Below are 16,131 nucleotides of genomic sequence, written 5' to 3'. Positions count from 1 at the left end.
TTCTTCCTTTAATGTGGCCATAATGGTAATGGCACTATGCACAAGAAACAGTAAACCATTGACATATTCAAGTTCTTGGCACTACATGTCACCAGCTTTGAATTGAAGAAGCTAAACCAAAAGTTCTGGACCAAACATGAGGCTGATAATGATCCATAATAATCAGGTATTCAAGACTATGAAGCTAGGGCAGGAGTGTCTGCGAAAAGATTGGGCAACATGAACGCAGGGTAACGATCGCCGGGTAGTTCGGCTTCTGATGCTGCCTTTCGAATCGAGGCATTGCTCTTGCTGTCGACCACAACAGTAAGCGACTGCAGGTTTTCTTGAAATCGCTCCTGGCTTGCGGTGCCTGGGATAGGGAAAATGTCATCGCCTTGTGCTAATAGCCAAGCCAGTGTCAACTGAGCAGAAGTGCAATCTCCTGCATTGGAAGCAATCTTCCCAATCTCATCGGCCAACTCCAAAACTTTGGGGAAATTCTCGGCGGAGAATCGGGGGATCATGCGGCGAAAATCAGTCTCAGGGAAGTCATCGGGAGACCGATATCGGCCTGTCAAAATACCGCGACCCAATGGACTGTATGCAACAATTGCTACTCCCAGCTCTCGACAAGTCTTCAAGAGATCGATGGCAGGATCCTCAATGTCGAGGAAGAAGGGCGAATACTCGACCTGCACAGCCGTAATCGGATGAATTTTGTGCGCACGTCGGAGTGACTCGGCAGAGCATTCACTGAGGCCAAGATACCTTATCTTGCCCTCGCTTTTCAGATCCACCATAGCTTGGACAGTCTTCTCGATGGGAACCTTTGTATCCAGCCGGTGACAATAGTAAAGATCAATATATGCAGATTGCAGACGCTGTAAGCTTCGACGACACGCCTCCTTCACATATTCGGGGTCACCTCTGACGTAGGCTGTGCCATCTGGTTCCATCACATTGCCGAACTTGGTAGCCAAAAATACGTTCTTTCTCTTGTCTGGGTTTGCAGCCAGCCAGTGACCAACGAGGTCTTCACTGTCGCCATAGATGTCGGCAGTGTCCCAAAAGTGTTCTCCAGCCTTGTAAGCGGCGTCTAAAAAAACAAGGCGTTCAGCGTCTGGTTTTGGTTGGCCAAATATTGGTGGAAGGCTCATCAATCCGATGCCCAGGCGGTTCACAAGAGGACCATCCTTGCCCAATGGGCGCTTTGGAATGGATGTGGTCGCCATATTGAAGCAAATCTAGCAAGATTAGAGATAAAGTACGTGGTGTGTAAGGAGAATTTGATGAGTGAGGCTTTGTGTACTTACGTCTTGAAGATTATTGTATATATACTCCGCCGGTCTTTGCGATGAGGATACGGGAGATTACCTGACCTGAAAGCCTCCAAACAGAACTCCTCTCTATGCATAACCGGTGTGTTGCTAATGGGTTGATTTCAAATCACTGGTTTCTAGCTTCTTCCATTCATACTCGATCCATTACTTCCAACATAAAGGCGCAACTTCAATTAGACTTCTTTCCAAGTATCCTAGTATGGTTAGACTCGAGTCAGCAAGTTAAGCCTAAACGGGCTAAAGATATTAGTAAGGTCTCCAGGACCTTCGGACTTTCTGAATGTTGAAACCTCTTTCTTCATCGTACAGGATGGAGAGCATATCAGAGGAGGACCCGACCAGTTTGGTCAATCGTAGACGGATCAAAAATCGCTTACACCAACGTGCGAGTCGTAGGTTGCATTTTGAGCATATTTTTCCCCGGTGGTTAGTTCTCGCTAATTCTCCGAGCTAGGTGCACGTCGGAAATCTCTGTCTCGCGGGTCTTCGACGCCTGCATTTGCCCAAAACACCAAATGGGTTATCTACTCCAATCAACCCTTCCGTAATGGAGCGGGGGGTGTCGTGCACGGCCGGACGGCACGTGAAATTGATGACGATACTACGCAAACCGCTGCGGCAAGCAATGGTCTTCCAGGTTCTGATGGCCGCCTCGATATCTGTCTGGCAAATTCCTCGGGATATTATGAGCGGCTAGCTCGGCTACATGAGATACTCAGTCACAATGCTACCCACCGGATGCTTCGCTGCGACCTCCTACTTTCAGTAACTCAGTGCAACATTGTCCTAGCTATGTTCTCGAACTCTGTGCTCATTGGACTTTCCCCAGCGTTACTGGACTTGGATATCTATTCCCCATTTAATTCTGCTGGCCCATTTGGAGAGGATTACCCTCCCAGTCTTTACCCGACAACCTTGCAGAGACAACAGTTACATCACCCATGGGTTGACCTGTTGCCAATCCCCGAGCTGAGAAACGCCATTTTGCAGCATGTCAATCTGGACGACCTTGACTCCCTGTGTGGTGATCTTTTTGGACAATGCGATCAGAGAATGGAAAGAACAGGTCTACTTGTTTGGGGCGAGTCCTGGGATCCGTCTGCGTACGAAATGTCGCAGCCGCTTCTGCGCAAATGGGCATGCATCTTTGCTGAGTGTCCAAAATTAATCGAATCAACCAACGAATGGAGAACTCTCCGTGGAGAAGAGGTCGTCCAATTTCATTAAGATGATATTAGACAGCAAGGCAAACAGTATGAACCTTGAAAGTGAAAACAGGCAAACTATTAATGGGCTTAGCTTTCCTGACCAGGCGATGATCGTCTGAAGGCGAATGATCTATCAATATCCTCCTCGCGAATACTGTCGAGATATCTGGAAAACACTTATTCAACATAGTGGTGAGAAGCTGCTCGACCTCTGCCGCTCGCCAATTTTGCAAGTCTATCAATCCTGAAGTAGTCTCTAAGGGAGTCGACACGGTTGTGCTTGTTGAGGTCATTCCACAGAGCGATCCTAGGACGGCTTGAGACTAATTGGGATCTCAGACGTAGTGCTATTCTTGTCTTTGCTGCTTCCCGGTTCGTTACCGTCTCTGGATTGCTCAGCTGGTCCCAGATGATTAGCTTCTTATTCGGCTGGCTCATCGTTGAGGTCATACCACTATTTCGTCACCGAGTTGTCATCTTTGTAGTCTATCATGAAGTAATCTTCTTATCACCAGACACCAGGGTCTCCTTGTCACCAGTGAGCATGAAAAAGGATCATCACTCCGCGGTATCAGGGCAGAAGTTGTCCGGTGATGATGAGAATGAATTTGACTCCTGTCAAGTCATATCAGCAACAGCATAGGACTGTATACGTTGGAGAAAGAGCACATTCTGATATCCACCTTGCATTGAAGCCTCGATTATCGGTCACAATCCTAAATGTTCCCCAGTAAGACAAACAAGTCGCTAGGTTCCACCCCATTGGTATCGCGTACTGCAGGATGCTAGATTCTAGTGGACTTAGCAGGTGCTTTTCAGAAAATTCCATCAATAGACAAAGCCATCGACATCTTAATCAACAACGCAGCCTTATTGAGATGAGTCTGCAATATAGTATATCTATTCAAGACTAAAAATGATTTCTCAGAAGCACCAGATCTCTATCATCGTGCAGTGTCAGGTTACGACAGGGCCTCGGGCGCAAATCATCCTGTTACAGTGACTTGTCGAGAAAGTTTATCGTCACCATTCAGAATAATGACACAACTCCCTTTTTCTTCTCGACTCTACTACCTAACTATGTCTGAGAGAAAGTTGCAGAATGTGTCCATAAAAAGGAGGGTGGCTTCGGGAAACAATGTAACATGATGCACAACCAACTCTGTTTTTTATTGCTTCACAAGTCCCTTTGAAATGGTCATCGGAAACCGTTGTGTCATGTGGTCCTACTTGCTATGCGTCAAGGAAACTCTGAGATACTCGTTTGCTCTTGTCTGTAGTACCCTACCAATGTTATCGATACAACTATCTTTTACATTAAGCACGATTTCATCGACCTTTTCCTCCTCCCTTGGCTTCTGGTCACTCAGTACGGTTGAGCTGGGTGCGTTCGACTCACTGCTCGATCTCTTTCGGCCAAGGGGCTTGCAATTTTCTTTTGTGCCGATAACTGACTTATTCCGCCTCTTTCTTTGAGGCATCTTTGCTGCCAATGGTAATCACCCATCTTCTCAAAGATAAGAGAAAGGTAATTCGGCTCCTAGCTCCTTCTTTCGGATGAGGGTGTAGGAACTCTAACTAAGGGAGCCGGAGTAGGCCGAGAATGCCTGACTGCCCGTGACTCACGCTCTGTTGACACCGGTGAGGCTGAGACAACCGCGGCCAATCCAGGGGGAGCCAAAGCAAAGGCAGAGCAAAATCTGAGTGGCTCTTTTTGTAAGTCTTTCTGCCTTTAGCAATGTCATGCATAGGTACATGACCTTCCAGATTCCTGTCCGTTAACCCGAAAGCCTCTGTCCCATCGTTTCGCTGTAGCACACTTTTGCTGGTGGGCAGGCTGGTGGGCAGAGAAAGGCAACTCGAGGTGTGGTCGCGACGACATGGAAAGATCCAACGTTAGTTTCCGTGCACAAACTTGAATATGCAGGGATCATTGGAAGAACTACTCATGGACACAACTGCTGATTTTCGCAGTTGATCAGGCTGTCTTTGGAATAATGACCGCCAATTTCCAAAGAGAAGGCAAACCCGCCCAATTCCACCACCATCCAACAACTTGAATTGTGACAGATTCATTGGCGCGCAATCATGTGAAACCGCCACCCATCGGGTTCGAAAACTCGAGTCTAGCCTATCTATGACTTAAGTGGAGGCTGAGAGCAAGCCATGGTCTTGTGCTACTGGCCAAGACCTCGTGTTGTGCATTCCTCTTGTCCAATTCGTGATGTGACAAAGGATTCAGCCTGAGCAGGCAGATCGCATTATACGAACCCGTGTCTCTGCACAGAGGCTGAAGAGGGCGCAGGGGAAATGTTTGTTATGCCACCTGCTCTACGCTTGATACGAGTTGCCAGTCCATAGGGTTATTAGTATCGTATGTCCTCCCAGATCCTCAGCCTGATGATGTCCTCGACGTTTACATCCCCCTTCTGCTATGCGAGCTCTGGTCGCCCGAGACGCACCAAGAGATAGACCGTCCCAATTTTCTACTTCTTCACCACCCCAAGGCTGCCATGGCCGAATTCCTGAGCGTTGAACTGGTGTTGATGATCGCGAAAGATGTTTACCTGGTCTCGAAATGGACATATGAAACAGTCAGCGTAGCTCAACGAGCAGACGAGCACCTCGCGGAGCTGAAGCGTCGATTTGAGGTCCAACTAGACAAGATCAGAGGATTCGCAAACATATACCTCCGTGACCTCCCTCCCGGAAATGAAAGAAAATACCCATGGTTGAGGGATGTGAAACTGAAATATGAGGATCTACAGAAGCTCCTCGCTGGCGGGTGGACTAGGCTAGCTCTGAAGTACGACCCGACTTACAAGCAATTCTACAAGGCATATACCACCGCTACCCTCGAACAAGATCCCTCTCATCTCCAAATCCCTGGCAACCGGGAGCAGTGGCTCATTGAAGACACTGCATCGCCCACAACGAGCGCGCAGTTGCCGATGACATATATGCCGCTACCGTTGGGTGAAAATGTGAATGGACAAGTGTCCGAGAGCTTCAGAAGGGAACATTCCGGATTTCATCAATGGCGCTCAGACTATAAGTCTGCCAAATCGAAAATCAAGGCTTCAATCAACAGTACCGTTGCTAGGTACAAATTTGCAGGCTGGGACAAAAAGAGAATGGAGAGAACACTCTCAGAAGTGGAATCGATCACGGACAGATTATTTGCCTTGGTCCCTTTCGTCATGGCGACGCATCCTAGATTCCCTTCGCATTCCGATACTAAGGTAGAGGTCCGGGAAGGTGTGCTCGAAGCTTTCCATCAGCTGTTAGGTGAGAATCTGGGCTCTCCTCAACGTCAACGGGAAGCCCAGTTGACAGGCGCAACCAATTATCTGGGCATCCAGAGAGTCATCGAAATCGATGACGACGAGACCACGACGGCCGAGCAGCACCATCGATTACTGGGAGAAATTCCAATTCCACTGGACTCGCAGGGCTATCTGTCATGTGCAGCTCTGGAGCCAGAGAACTGCGTACAACTTTCCGCCGGGGCCATGGTTGAGAGCGACGGCACGAGCCACGAAGTATTGATCGAATATAAGGGCTGGGCAGCAGACGACGAAAAGCCCTTCATTGTGCAACGTCGGAAGGATATCGAGAGCTTGTTCCGTGTGTTGGCACTGGCACGGGCTCCCTTCTGGCCCAATTTGCTGAAGTTGCGAGGTATAGTTGTCCAAGAGGCTCATCATCGATACGGCTTCGTCTTCGACTACCCTCCGGACTCCCTTCACAAGCAGCCCATGTCGCTGCAAGAAATCATCGCCTCCTCAACCACTCTTGACGGAAGTTCAGATCTTGAGAACCGTCGTCGTATTGCCTCAGAGCTTGCAAAGTCGTTGGCGGCTCTGCATACTGCAGGCTGGGTGCACGAGAGCATGTGCAGCAGATACGTAGTGATCTTCGAGGACACGGAGTCTAGGTTGGCCTACAACAAGCCATACCTGGTCAATTTTGAATTCGCCCGTTCTGCGGGGTCGACAACCCAATTTGCATCCGCAGCAGCGGACCACCTGCGACTATATCAACATCCGGACCGCTTGCAGCCTGGCAAGGCAGTCAAGTATACACAGAAGCACGATCTGTTTTCATTCGGAATAGTACTTCTAGAGATTGGTCTGTGGCAAACAGCCGAGAACATGTGGAGATCTAGACAGGAATGCGACAAGGTCAACGGGGTAGACAATCTGGGGGCCAAGGCCATGTATGTTGCTCTCGCCAAAGAGAAGCTCGGCTTTGGAATGGGGAGGAAATATCGAGAAGCCGTCGTTGCACTTCTGGAGGCGGATCAAAGCAGCATTCACCTTCTCCAGAATGTCAGGGAGGCGTGTTCCGACTCTTTCGAGAATTCGTAGGCTCGTTCGAGGAAGGCGAGAACGAGGACGGCTGGGAAAAGGGGATTGCTGCCACTTGCTTGGCGTAGTCGGCGTCTATGACTCTCGCATTGTTTTGATGGCTCGATTCTCTGGGATTTGGTTCTTGTAGCACTAAGATTGGCCAAGATGGCCGTAAGCCTAATGACATACGTTCAAGATTTCGAGCCTTTTGGTAAAGTCACGATGGAGCCAATGTCCGGGATCTTACGTCTTGCTGTGTTGTGAGTGTCGCCTGTTCAAGCCCTACAACTAGATCCCTGGCAGACCCGTCCTGTTGCCTGGCCTTCAAACGTGGTATGAGGTGAGCTAGGTGACAATGCCTTGCAACAAGCTCATTTGATGGCCCCGTGGTACAAAATCGGCTGCGCTGTTGAAAATAATTTCTGCGCCTTACCTTTGGGGGTGACCGATCACAAACTAGCCTTGCATAGCCCGCCGGGCTGAGGCTAAGCCACTACTTCGCCTGCGTACTGTTGCTGACTCCACGCAACATATTTCTTCTTAGTAGTGACTCTTACTGTTGTGTCTCAAGGGCTTCCTTCCCACACATATTAAATCTCACAGAACCTGATTGCACTTTCTATTGATGACACGGGGATGTCGCTTGGCAGTATAGATTGGAAAATCGAGAGGATACAAGCTGATTATTGGACAACAGCATTAATCGCTCATCTTATACCCGTTATTGTCCTGCGAGATGGATCTGGGCGGCAGAAACCCGACGAACTCTGCGAGGGATTCCAGTCAGAAGCAAAGAAGATCGAGACGTTCGGGCTGGCGCTGTCCAAAGCTTGCACGGAGAGTGATCAGCCTATCCTCGTCTACATGGCGAAACTCAGACGTTGTTACGATCCTTATGCCGCCATCTCCTTCGAGATTGACTCGGGTCGGGAGATTAAAGTCCAAAGCCTAAACGGCGAAGAAGCAGAACAAGTACTTTCGAAGGGCCTTCATGTTCGGAAATTGAGACACGAGGACAGCCCAATGTGGTCATTACCACAACTGCAGCTCGTACTGGAGCAGAGTCGAGCTTGTACTTCAAAACTGCTGAGCTGTCCACCTTTTACAATTCTGACTTTCGAGGTTTTTAAACCACTGAGCACTGGCAACGAACTTGTAGACCTCGGCTACAGCATCACAGGTCGGGGCAATACTGCATCTAACCTTAGGTCTCTTCAGATGAAGAAATCGGCAAACCCTCAAAATATGATTTTTGCAAAGCAAACTCCAGCATCGTATTGCATCACAACCCAGCACGCGAGCGATGGATGGAGAGCGGTTTTCGTGGAGAAAAAAAGTCACGAATGTGTTTCCGATGGGCTTTCATGCTCTTATGAGCACAAAAGTCTTCGCCGTCTGGCTAAAAGCCTTCAAGGACTGGATATTGGGAAAAATATCGGCCTGTTGAGTTTCAGAGAGCTGATCGAGCACGAGAGCGGGTCCAGACACAGTTCATGCCACCTTGTGTATGATTTACCCCAGAACATGGCCGGACAATCGCTGCTTCTGACCTCACTCTCTGATCAAATCGGAGAAAGTCTATCGGCTGCTCGGCCGATAATGCCGCTGCGTTTGTTGGTAGCAAAGCGTGTCTGTTCAGCGGTGGCGCAACTCCACGCTGGTGGTATTCTGCACAAGAACATCCAGAAGAGTTCTGTGATATTCCTGAGCAGCAGTGAGCTGGTAAAAAATTTCGACTGTGAGTGTGTGTATCTTGTGGATTGTGACTATTCTCGGTTTGAAGGGGATAAGACCTCGTATTATTTCAGTCACGATCTTGAGCGAAACCTTTCGCGACATCCCTCTTGTCAGGGCAACCCGAGTGAATCCTTCCGGCTTCACCATGATATTTATGCTCTCGGTGTCTTGCTACTCGAGATCGGCCTATGGAGGTCAGCAATGGACATTCTGACTGAGCAAAACGGCAATATCCCGCCGTCGAGCTCAACTTCCCCAGTCAAAATACGGAACTTGCTCAAAAAGGCAGCTCAGACACTGCTACCGCAAAAGCTTGGTTCAGACTACGCGTCGGCTGTGAAGGTCTGCCTGAGTGCGAATGATGGGTCTCTTTATTCACCAGGGAAAGCAAGTGATATCTCTGCGGCTGAAGTATGTGAACAGTTCGGAAACTCAATAGCTCAGTGCAAGTAAAGATCATACACAATGAGTTAAACCAGAGTGCTTTTTGAGAGAATGAATCCGCGTGACTATGACGTGTCGCGCTGGCCTGACCAGAGACGTGCAAAAGCGACACGCTGCAGCATTCTCGGACACGGCGTGCCTTTCTAATCCAATCCTGTCCGAAGTATAAAAACAACGATAATCTTTTCCCCAGGATACAATCTGCCGTTTACAATGTGAGGAATAATTAACAGGCTCTCGGCCCTTCCGAGGGCCAAGTCTTGATTCTGTTGATCGGGCGTACCTCCAAGTGCTGTTGGTTGTTGACAAGTCGGACAAGCTTATTGAAGTAAACCATGTCAACTCGATCGGTATCGTTTTCCAGTACCGATGCGTGGTTCCACGCCTTTGCCGGGTTTGGGTCCAACAACCCTTGTAAAACTTCCGTCTGGGGCTGTTGGAGCGCTGCACGTTGAAGTAAATCCAAAGACCCAATGTAAGTGGAATGCTGAGCAGCCGGTAGTGGCGCATCAGCCGGAGTTTGCGGCATGTCTGGAGATGACGCCAACTGATTAAAAGAGGCATGTGAAGACGCTGAAGACGCTGAGCGTGTCAAACTGGGAGTTTCGGCGTCTGACGAGGAGACGGTATCAACAACAATATGAGGGATGGAACCCGTGCTCTGTACCGGGTCTTGAAGTTGCATGCTAGTTTTTCTGTGAGTGTGAGTGTCGTCGCGGATGATGATGTTGAGATATCTTTCAGCATGGCTGGGAGACGGCGATGAATCAATCTCTCGGCCGGAAACTTCTCGGATTGCGCATCCTGTGAACCCTAAGGCATCTATCTCCGGTGCTTGAACGGCAGATTTACCAATGTGGTCACTGTCACTCTGCTCAGGCCCAGGTATCCAACAGCATCTGGACTGGAAAGGCCGTGGTAGACGGATGGAAGAAGCCGTGGGTCGGTCTGTTGGGCTAGCGCTGAGCATCGAAGCAATCACAGCTTTGATGGCTTGGAAGTCTTCGATGGTACACAGAGACTCCACACACTTGTACCGCAGGCTCGGTAGATGCTTCGTCACAATCCAGTTGAGCTTGTCGGGATCGGACCAGTGTCGGTCGTCGAGACCATTTGTTTCTGTCTTGTCCAGGAGCGATGGATGAACCTCACACAATGCGGTGAGCATTTGAAGGTATAAACAGCCCAAAGGGAAGATGTCTGAGAAGAATCCAATGGTATCATGACTGAATACTAGAGAAATGTTAGAATGGCAATAGAATTCTGGACAGGAGTCTACTCACGTTCGGGTGCGCTGTACTTGGGGGAGTTTACGATTCGATCCGAGCAAGTGTAGTTGGACTCGGCCGTCAAGATCTGACTGGTGCTGTAATCAATCAGGTAAATGCGGCCTCTGCTGATGACGAAGTTGGTGGCTTTGATGTCCGTGTGTAAGACACGGGCCTTGTCGTGGAGAAAGCGGACGCAGATCAGTGTGCAACCGAACCATCCCATCAGGCTCCTCTTGAACTGAAGGCCGTGGCTGTTGGACGTGCAGTGCTGTTTCAGAAATTTTGCAAGTGTCTTCTCCCCGACCGGTAAGCACTCGATCGAGGGTGGAGTGTCGTCAGAGAGGTCGCGCAGGAGAACCGGCAGGTGGATGCGAGGATGTGTTGACCGAAAGGACAGCAAATGTTTGAGAACGTTTGCTTCGCGTTCCAGGTAGGACTTGGCTTCTAAGAACTTCTGAGGCTTGGATCCCTCAATGTTCAGGCCTTTGTGGGTGGAGTCGCCAAAGGGGGATGCCCTTGCGGTCACCTCGAACAGCGTGCCTCGACCAAGGTATCGCATCGCCACTCCATATTTCATCGTTGCCGACTTGACTCTGGCGACCCGATCTTCGGTATAATTCTCATCGAAGTCCTCGTTCAGGATTTCATTCACGAAAACGACGAATGTTTGAAACTCCTGGAACAATGTCTCGAGGGTGATGAGAAGAATTGGGAGATTCTGGCGTAACTTCCACACACTGATCTCGAAGCAGATCCTGAACCTGATCATTTTTGCACGCAGCTTGTTATACGACCGTAATAGGACTTGAGGAACGAACAACAGGAGGATGGATAGGGTGGGATATCTTATGACCACACGTCGAGTACCCAAGGCTTCTGCATACCATTAGCAGCTGCACCTTCAAAGGACCGCCAAACGTACCATTACTGACTGAACAGAGCCACAAAGCATAAATGAGCACATAGACTGTTGCCAAATATAGGTATAGACCAGATAGAGCGTGCAAAACGAGGGCTTTAGTCTTCTTCCGCCGAATTTCTCGAGGGTCGACCGCGGTCATAGGTAGCAGTTTGTCAGACACAGACTGCTGCACAAAGCCAAAGGATACGGCAGTGATAGATAGAAAGATAAACAACACTGGAGGTAATTAGTCCGTAGTCACGCACATGAAATACTGCTGGACGTACACATCATTAAGGTGGCAGCAGGAGAGACACCGTTGGTTTCGTTAGAAGATGCAAGAAGTAGAACGCTATAGTCGGCAAGGCAGATGAATGTGAATGGAAGCGAGTATCGAGGCGAACTCGCTGGGTCAATCAACATCAACTCCATGTCTGTGGTACGGGACAGAGCTGAGGTGAAGAACAAGACGTTTTGTCGAAGGAAAAATCGTTTCTGCAACGGTAGAGGCACGACGGGGCGCAGGAAAGAAATGGGAGGGAAATGACTACACCCTCGTGCAGCCTGGTGTTGACCGGCGGACGTTGGAGAAGTGGAAGATTAGGGTGTGCTCGGTGCACAGCCCCCGTGCGGTGGTTTTCAACTGAGCCCCCGCATTCGACGCTGGGAACTGCCATCGTCAATAAATATATAATTGAGCTCTGTTTTCTTGCAAAAAGACCGGTCCATTCTTATGCTGCAGGTAGCTGCCAAGCAATGCTCGCGCTGGAAAGGCGAAGCTCCAGGAAGGCGGTTCTGTTGCAATCGATCATAATCAATAAAGCATCCAAGGATAGTTGACGGCAGACAATGACATCATGAAGGGGGGTTTTTCGTGGTGCGCCAACCGCGTTTGATGATGTCAGGGGCGCGCTCGTCGTGGTACGTTCAGAGGAGTCAAGGTTCCTGTTGATGGTGCAAAGCTGGATGACGATGACGAGGAACTCGACAAGATTGTTGACTCCCAGTCAGGACCATTACACAATGCAGCTGGAGCACATACTCAGGCATGATCGTGATAGCAGTGATTCATCGAGGGCCCTCCAAGATAGCGCTCATTGGTAGAGATCAGGCAGGTCGCAGTCCAAAGATACTCTCGAACAACTGGCATTGTACCAAGACGGCTTAACACTGGCAGTCGGTGCTTAGGGATGAGAAGGTCGAACCTTTAAGAAGGAGGAGTGCAAGAAGATTGCAAAATGATTGACCGATTAAAGTATCAGAAGCGACAGGTGAAGGAAACAAAGGCGACCGCAAGACAGTAACGGATTCGCAGATAAAGAGATGTCGTCGATTTATGAACATCCACGAGACCCACGAGACCCACGAGACCCACGGACCAGCAACACAGCTCCATATATTATTGTGGGCTGTTGAGCTTCGCTGAATTTGAAGGTTCATAGCTCTTCCGAGCAATCCGCCACCAGACGTGTTTAGAGTTTACTCGCCGACTTTGAGCGGTAGGGAGAGTAGACATCCGGGAAAGGTGGGTGGGTAGACGAGTTTGGCTTGTTCGCGATAGGAACTTCACCCTCCACGCAGAAGGAATGCGTTGTGCGCGGATCCCGATTCGAGCGCACGTCGAAAGTGTGAGCTTACTTGCCAGGCCCGACATTCGAGCCTGTATTGTGATCTGGCTCAAGCCTAGCATCTTCCGATTTGCGCTCCGCTAATATCTGGGAAAATGCCCGAGTCGTGTGATGATTAGGCCCTCAAACGCAGGATGCTAGGGAAAAGCATTCGTCTCCTCAGTGAGCTGGCATCTGCGTTGCGAACGGGGCCTGGCCACATGAAAGCCAACTTTTCATGCCGGTCACCGTCCCCAACGACACGCCCAAATGCCCTCTTCCTCGTCTGTACAACTTATTCGAGCCCTCTCGTTTTCTTCCAATTTCCTTGATACCTATGCTCCGATGCAAGATCGTCCATCCCAGCCTTGTTGTCATCTTTGAGGGGCCCAAGCACGGCTGCGGCAAGATATAAAAATTCCCACCGCTCTGACGGGAAAGAACGGCTGCCTTCTTCGGGAAGCTCTTGGGCAAAGTCGTCGGCTCTCAAGTGCTGCAGTTCGGTGGAGTGGCCTAGACTTGCAGAGTTGAAACCAGAAGCTCCCGATCAGAAGCTCGATGGAAATTGCCGTGTATGCTGGTTTGAACTCTTTGCATCAGCCGTGTACCATACCTTGTCCCATGGACAATGTCACGAAAGCCCACCATGTTCTGGGATCAGCCTGACGGACATGCCGAACTTTCTCTCGTTGACCAACAGGTTGAGAGAAGTCGGCTGGAAGGAGACTGGCAAGATAATATGGACGGTGCATTTCAATCGGGTTTCAGAACCGTTTGATTAAATCTACGCAGGGCCACCTTAAGCGAGGTTGGGTCTAAAAAGAAACGCAGGTTGCAGGGAAATTTCCCACCAAATTTGGCGGTCAGTACCGCTACTTTTGGAAGGGTTGTTTCGTCGACGCGAAGAATTGGCCCTGGAATTTGCGCTGTCTACCTCTGTCACTGGCTCGAGAATTTGGACGTGAAAAAGCCATACACCAAAAGGCTGACCTTGTCGCGTTTCTGGTGTTATTTGGACGACCCTGGAAAATATCCATTCCAGAGGGAGCTTGATTCAGCATATAGGCACCATCTAGGCAGCCTGCATCGGCATGTTCGTCCTCCTAGAAGGTGAGGCTGGTTGTCGTGGCGAGCGCTGATTGGTTGAACATCTCTCTTTCATGCCATGAGAGAGGCTGTCCCCCCAAGACTGGCGCTTACATGCCTGCTACCGAAAAGAGCTTTCACCGACTTTCCCTCACTTGCATCTCCTAACCCCGCAACCACAATGGTTTCACGATAAGCCTACTCTGTATCAGACACCGTATATTTCCTCCTCGACTTGCGTCGAAAGAATGGCTGGGGACTATATTGGCTATGTGGAAACCTTGCGCCATCGTTACCCTAATCTGCGACGCTTCTGCGAGATTCAGGGTGCGAGAAATGTAAAGAACAAAGGGGAGACAAGCCGCATTGTTGTCATTGAAATCCGCGAGAATGGCATAAGCCAAGAACACTTCAGTTCTGCCGATGAGCTTGAGCGGTATATGCAAGATCCACCCTCCAGATCAGAACCGTGTAAGCACCGGGTGTATGTTCTGGAGGGAACCGCGCCAGCCTATGTCCAAGTCCTCGGTCGCCGTCTTCGAATGGACCCGTATGTGTTTGCAGAGCAGTTGATGCGTGGCGGAACACGCAAGGAACAGGCCGCGACACTTCCTACTCAACACGGTCTTGAGCGATGGTTTAGCATGCAGTATGTTGAGTCGCGTGCATTTCCTAACGGCCAGCTAGACACTCTTGGGGCTTGTTGTCTCTACCGAGACCGGAAAATCTGGGTGACCAAGATCAATTCCAAGTTTGACGAAGTGGCGAAAGTCCACAGGATCGCATCCTTTTGGTCGCGGAGAGAACCGAACGGTTCCTTCAACGGTAAGCTGACAGGTCCGCTGCCATACTCCTGCCTGAAAGAGGACTAATGTCTGCACCAAGGTCTGATTCTCGTGGATCCGCCGGTCGGGGAGTTCATCAAGATCGGCAAGGGCGCTGAAAAGGAGATACGACTCTGCCAGAACAATCTCTACCAAGGAGGATATGTCGACATCTCGCCATTTCCATGTGCTCTGGACCTTGAGAAAGAATGGGGATCATGGGAATCCCAACCCGGCCCAACTCGCAAGTCATTGTTCGATGACATTCTGTTCTACTGGAACCACATAGACAGATTCCCCAACTTGCACTCGTCCATCATGGAGAGCCCAGCGGGCTTCTTCGACGGTGCATCCTTCTTCCTTAAAAGCGTCATTGCCGCAAACTGGATGCAGTTTTTGGTCTACTTTGACGAAATCATCGACCGACTTGAATACGCCCTGGCTCGCGCGGACATCAAGGCCCTCGACGGCGTGGAGAATCATCTGGTCGACGTCACGCACTGGCACCGGCGCTGCTGGAAGTCCTGCGAACAAGTCGAACACGCGATCCATTCACTTCAGCCCAATTTTCATCTCAATCGGAACTCCTCCTTGACGGGAGGCTCCGCCTTCAACAGCATCGACAACTTTGTATACATCCACGGGAAACTGTGCGCACTCACGGAGCGTTGCCAGCGCCTCAGCGTGTCTCTTACCAATGTCATTACAGTGATTCAGTCACGGGAGGCCTCTGAGGAAGCCCACAGCTTAAAGATCCTGACGCTCCTCGGCATGTTGTTCGTGCCCCTGACGTTTTTGTCTAGTATATTCAGCATGTCCGGGGAGTTCCTACCCGGGGAAGGCAGCTTTTGGATCTACATTGTGGTCAGTATACCGGCCGTTATCATGGTCTTCTTGGTCGTGTTTTCGAAAGAGGTTGCACAACTCCTGAAGCTGAGGGAGAAGCCGACGAAGAGTCTCCTCAACGTGAGACTTACAGCTAGACGCACAATGACGTTCGGACCGACAGAAGCAAAGGATGCAGAGAAAGGGTAGTTGGTAAGCATGGGATATATACTCGGTACTGAGACATCATCTACTGGCAGACGTGAAGGTTGATAGAGTTGTCCCTCCTGCTCTAGGCTGATGCGACCTACGTAGCGATACTACACTATGTACGGTGGAGTAGGATTCGGTGGAGCACAGATGCGCATAATGTGCCAGACACTTCATGCAAACGCGCAACTTTTGGGTATTAGCTGCATCAATTTTCTGGTTATACCAGCTTCACACAAGCCTATCAAAATAATATGGCATTACATTATTTGTTGATCTCATAAGTGACGTCGTATACTGGCGAAGTTAGACCCCGAAGTGACCTCGTTCTCGGTATTCATACT

At 49.8% G+C, this 16,131-nt stretch overlaps 6 protein-coding genes across 6 annotated transcripts; 4 read left to right on the top strand and 2 right to left on the bottom strand.

Annotated features, from left to right (window-relative positions):
- Positions 1-176: 176 nt before the first annotated feature.
- PV08_11049 (uncharacterized protein) lies at positions 177-1,214 on the bottom strand (the record flags this gene model as incomplete). Its single annotated transcript, XM_016385361.1, has 1 exon — positions 177-1,214. The coding sequence occupies one exon, from the start codon at positions 1,212-1,214 to the stop codon at positions 177-179; it is 1,038 nt and encodes a 345-aa protein (XP_016230305.1).
- A 418-nt stretch (positions 1,215-1,632) lies between these two features.
- PV08_11048 (uncharacterized protein) lies at positions 1,633-2,549 on the top strand (the record flags this gene model as incomplete). The annotated part of the gene is made up of 2 exons (XM_016385360.1): positions 1,633-1,714; positions 1,777-2,549. 2 exons carry the CDS (start codon positions 1,633-1,635, stop codon positions 2,547-2,549), a joined length of 855 nt encoding a protein of 284 aa, XP_016230304.1.
- Positions 2,550-5,043: 2,494 nt separating this feature from the next.
- On the top strand, positions 5,044-6,900 carry PV08_11047 (uncharacterized protein; the record flags this gene model as incomplete). Its single annotated transcript, XM_016385359.1, has 1 exon — positions 5,044-6,900. One exon carries the CDS (start codon positions 5,044-5,046, stop codon positions 6,898-6,900), a length of 1,857 nt encoding a protein of 618 aa, XP_016230303.1.
- Positions 6,901-7,518: 618 nt separating this feature from the next.
- Positions 7,519-9,072, top strand: PV08_11046 (uncharacterized protein; the record flags this gene model as incomplete). The annotated part of the gene is made up of 1 exon (XM_016385358.1): positions 7,519-9,072. One exon carries the CDS (start codon positions 7,519-7,521, stop codon positions 9,070-9,072), a length of 1,554 nt encoding a protein of 517 aa, XP_016230302.1.
- A 217-nt stretch (positions 9,073-9,289) lies between these two features.
- On the bottom strand, positions 9,290-11,667 carry PV08_11045 (uncharacterized protein; the record flags this gene model as incomplete). The annotated part of the gene is made up of 4 exons (XM_016385357.1): positions 9,290-10,296; positions 10,347-11,210; positions 11,257-11,472; positions 11,523-11,667. 4 exons carry the CDS (start codon positions 11,665-11,667, stop codon positions 9,290-9,292), a joined length of 2,232 nt encoding a protein of 743 aa, XP_016230301.1.
- A 2,509-nt stretch (positions 11,668-14,176) lies between these two features.
- On the top strand, positions 14,177-15,787 carry PV08_11044 (uncharacterized protein; the record flags this gene model as incomplete). Its single annotated transcript, XM_016385356.1, has 2 exons — positions 14,177-14,753; positions 14,814-15,787. The coding sequence occupies 2 exons, from the start codon at positions 14,177-14,179 to the stop codon at positions 15,785-15,787; spliced, it is 1,551 nt and encodes a 516-aa protein (XP_016230300.1).
- Positions 15,788-16,131: the final 344 nt, after the last annotated feature.

Source organism: Exophiala spinifera (assembly GCF_000836115.1).
Source record: "Exophiala spinifera strain CBS 89968 unplaced genomic scaffold supercont1.9, whole genome shotgun sequence".
In the NCBI taxonomy this organism is placed as follows: domain Eukaryota; kingdom Fungi; phylum Ascomycota; class Eurotiomycetes; order Chaetothyriales; family Herpotrichiellaceae; genus Exophiala; species Exophiala spinifera.
Note: the sequence above shows the minus strand (reverse complement) of the source record. Positions and strands in the feature narration are given on the sequence as shown.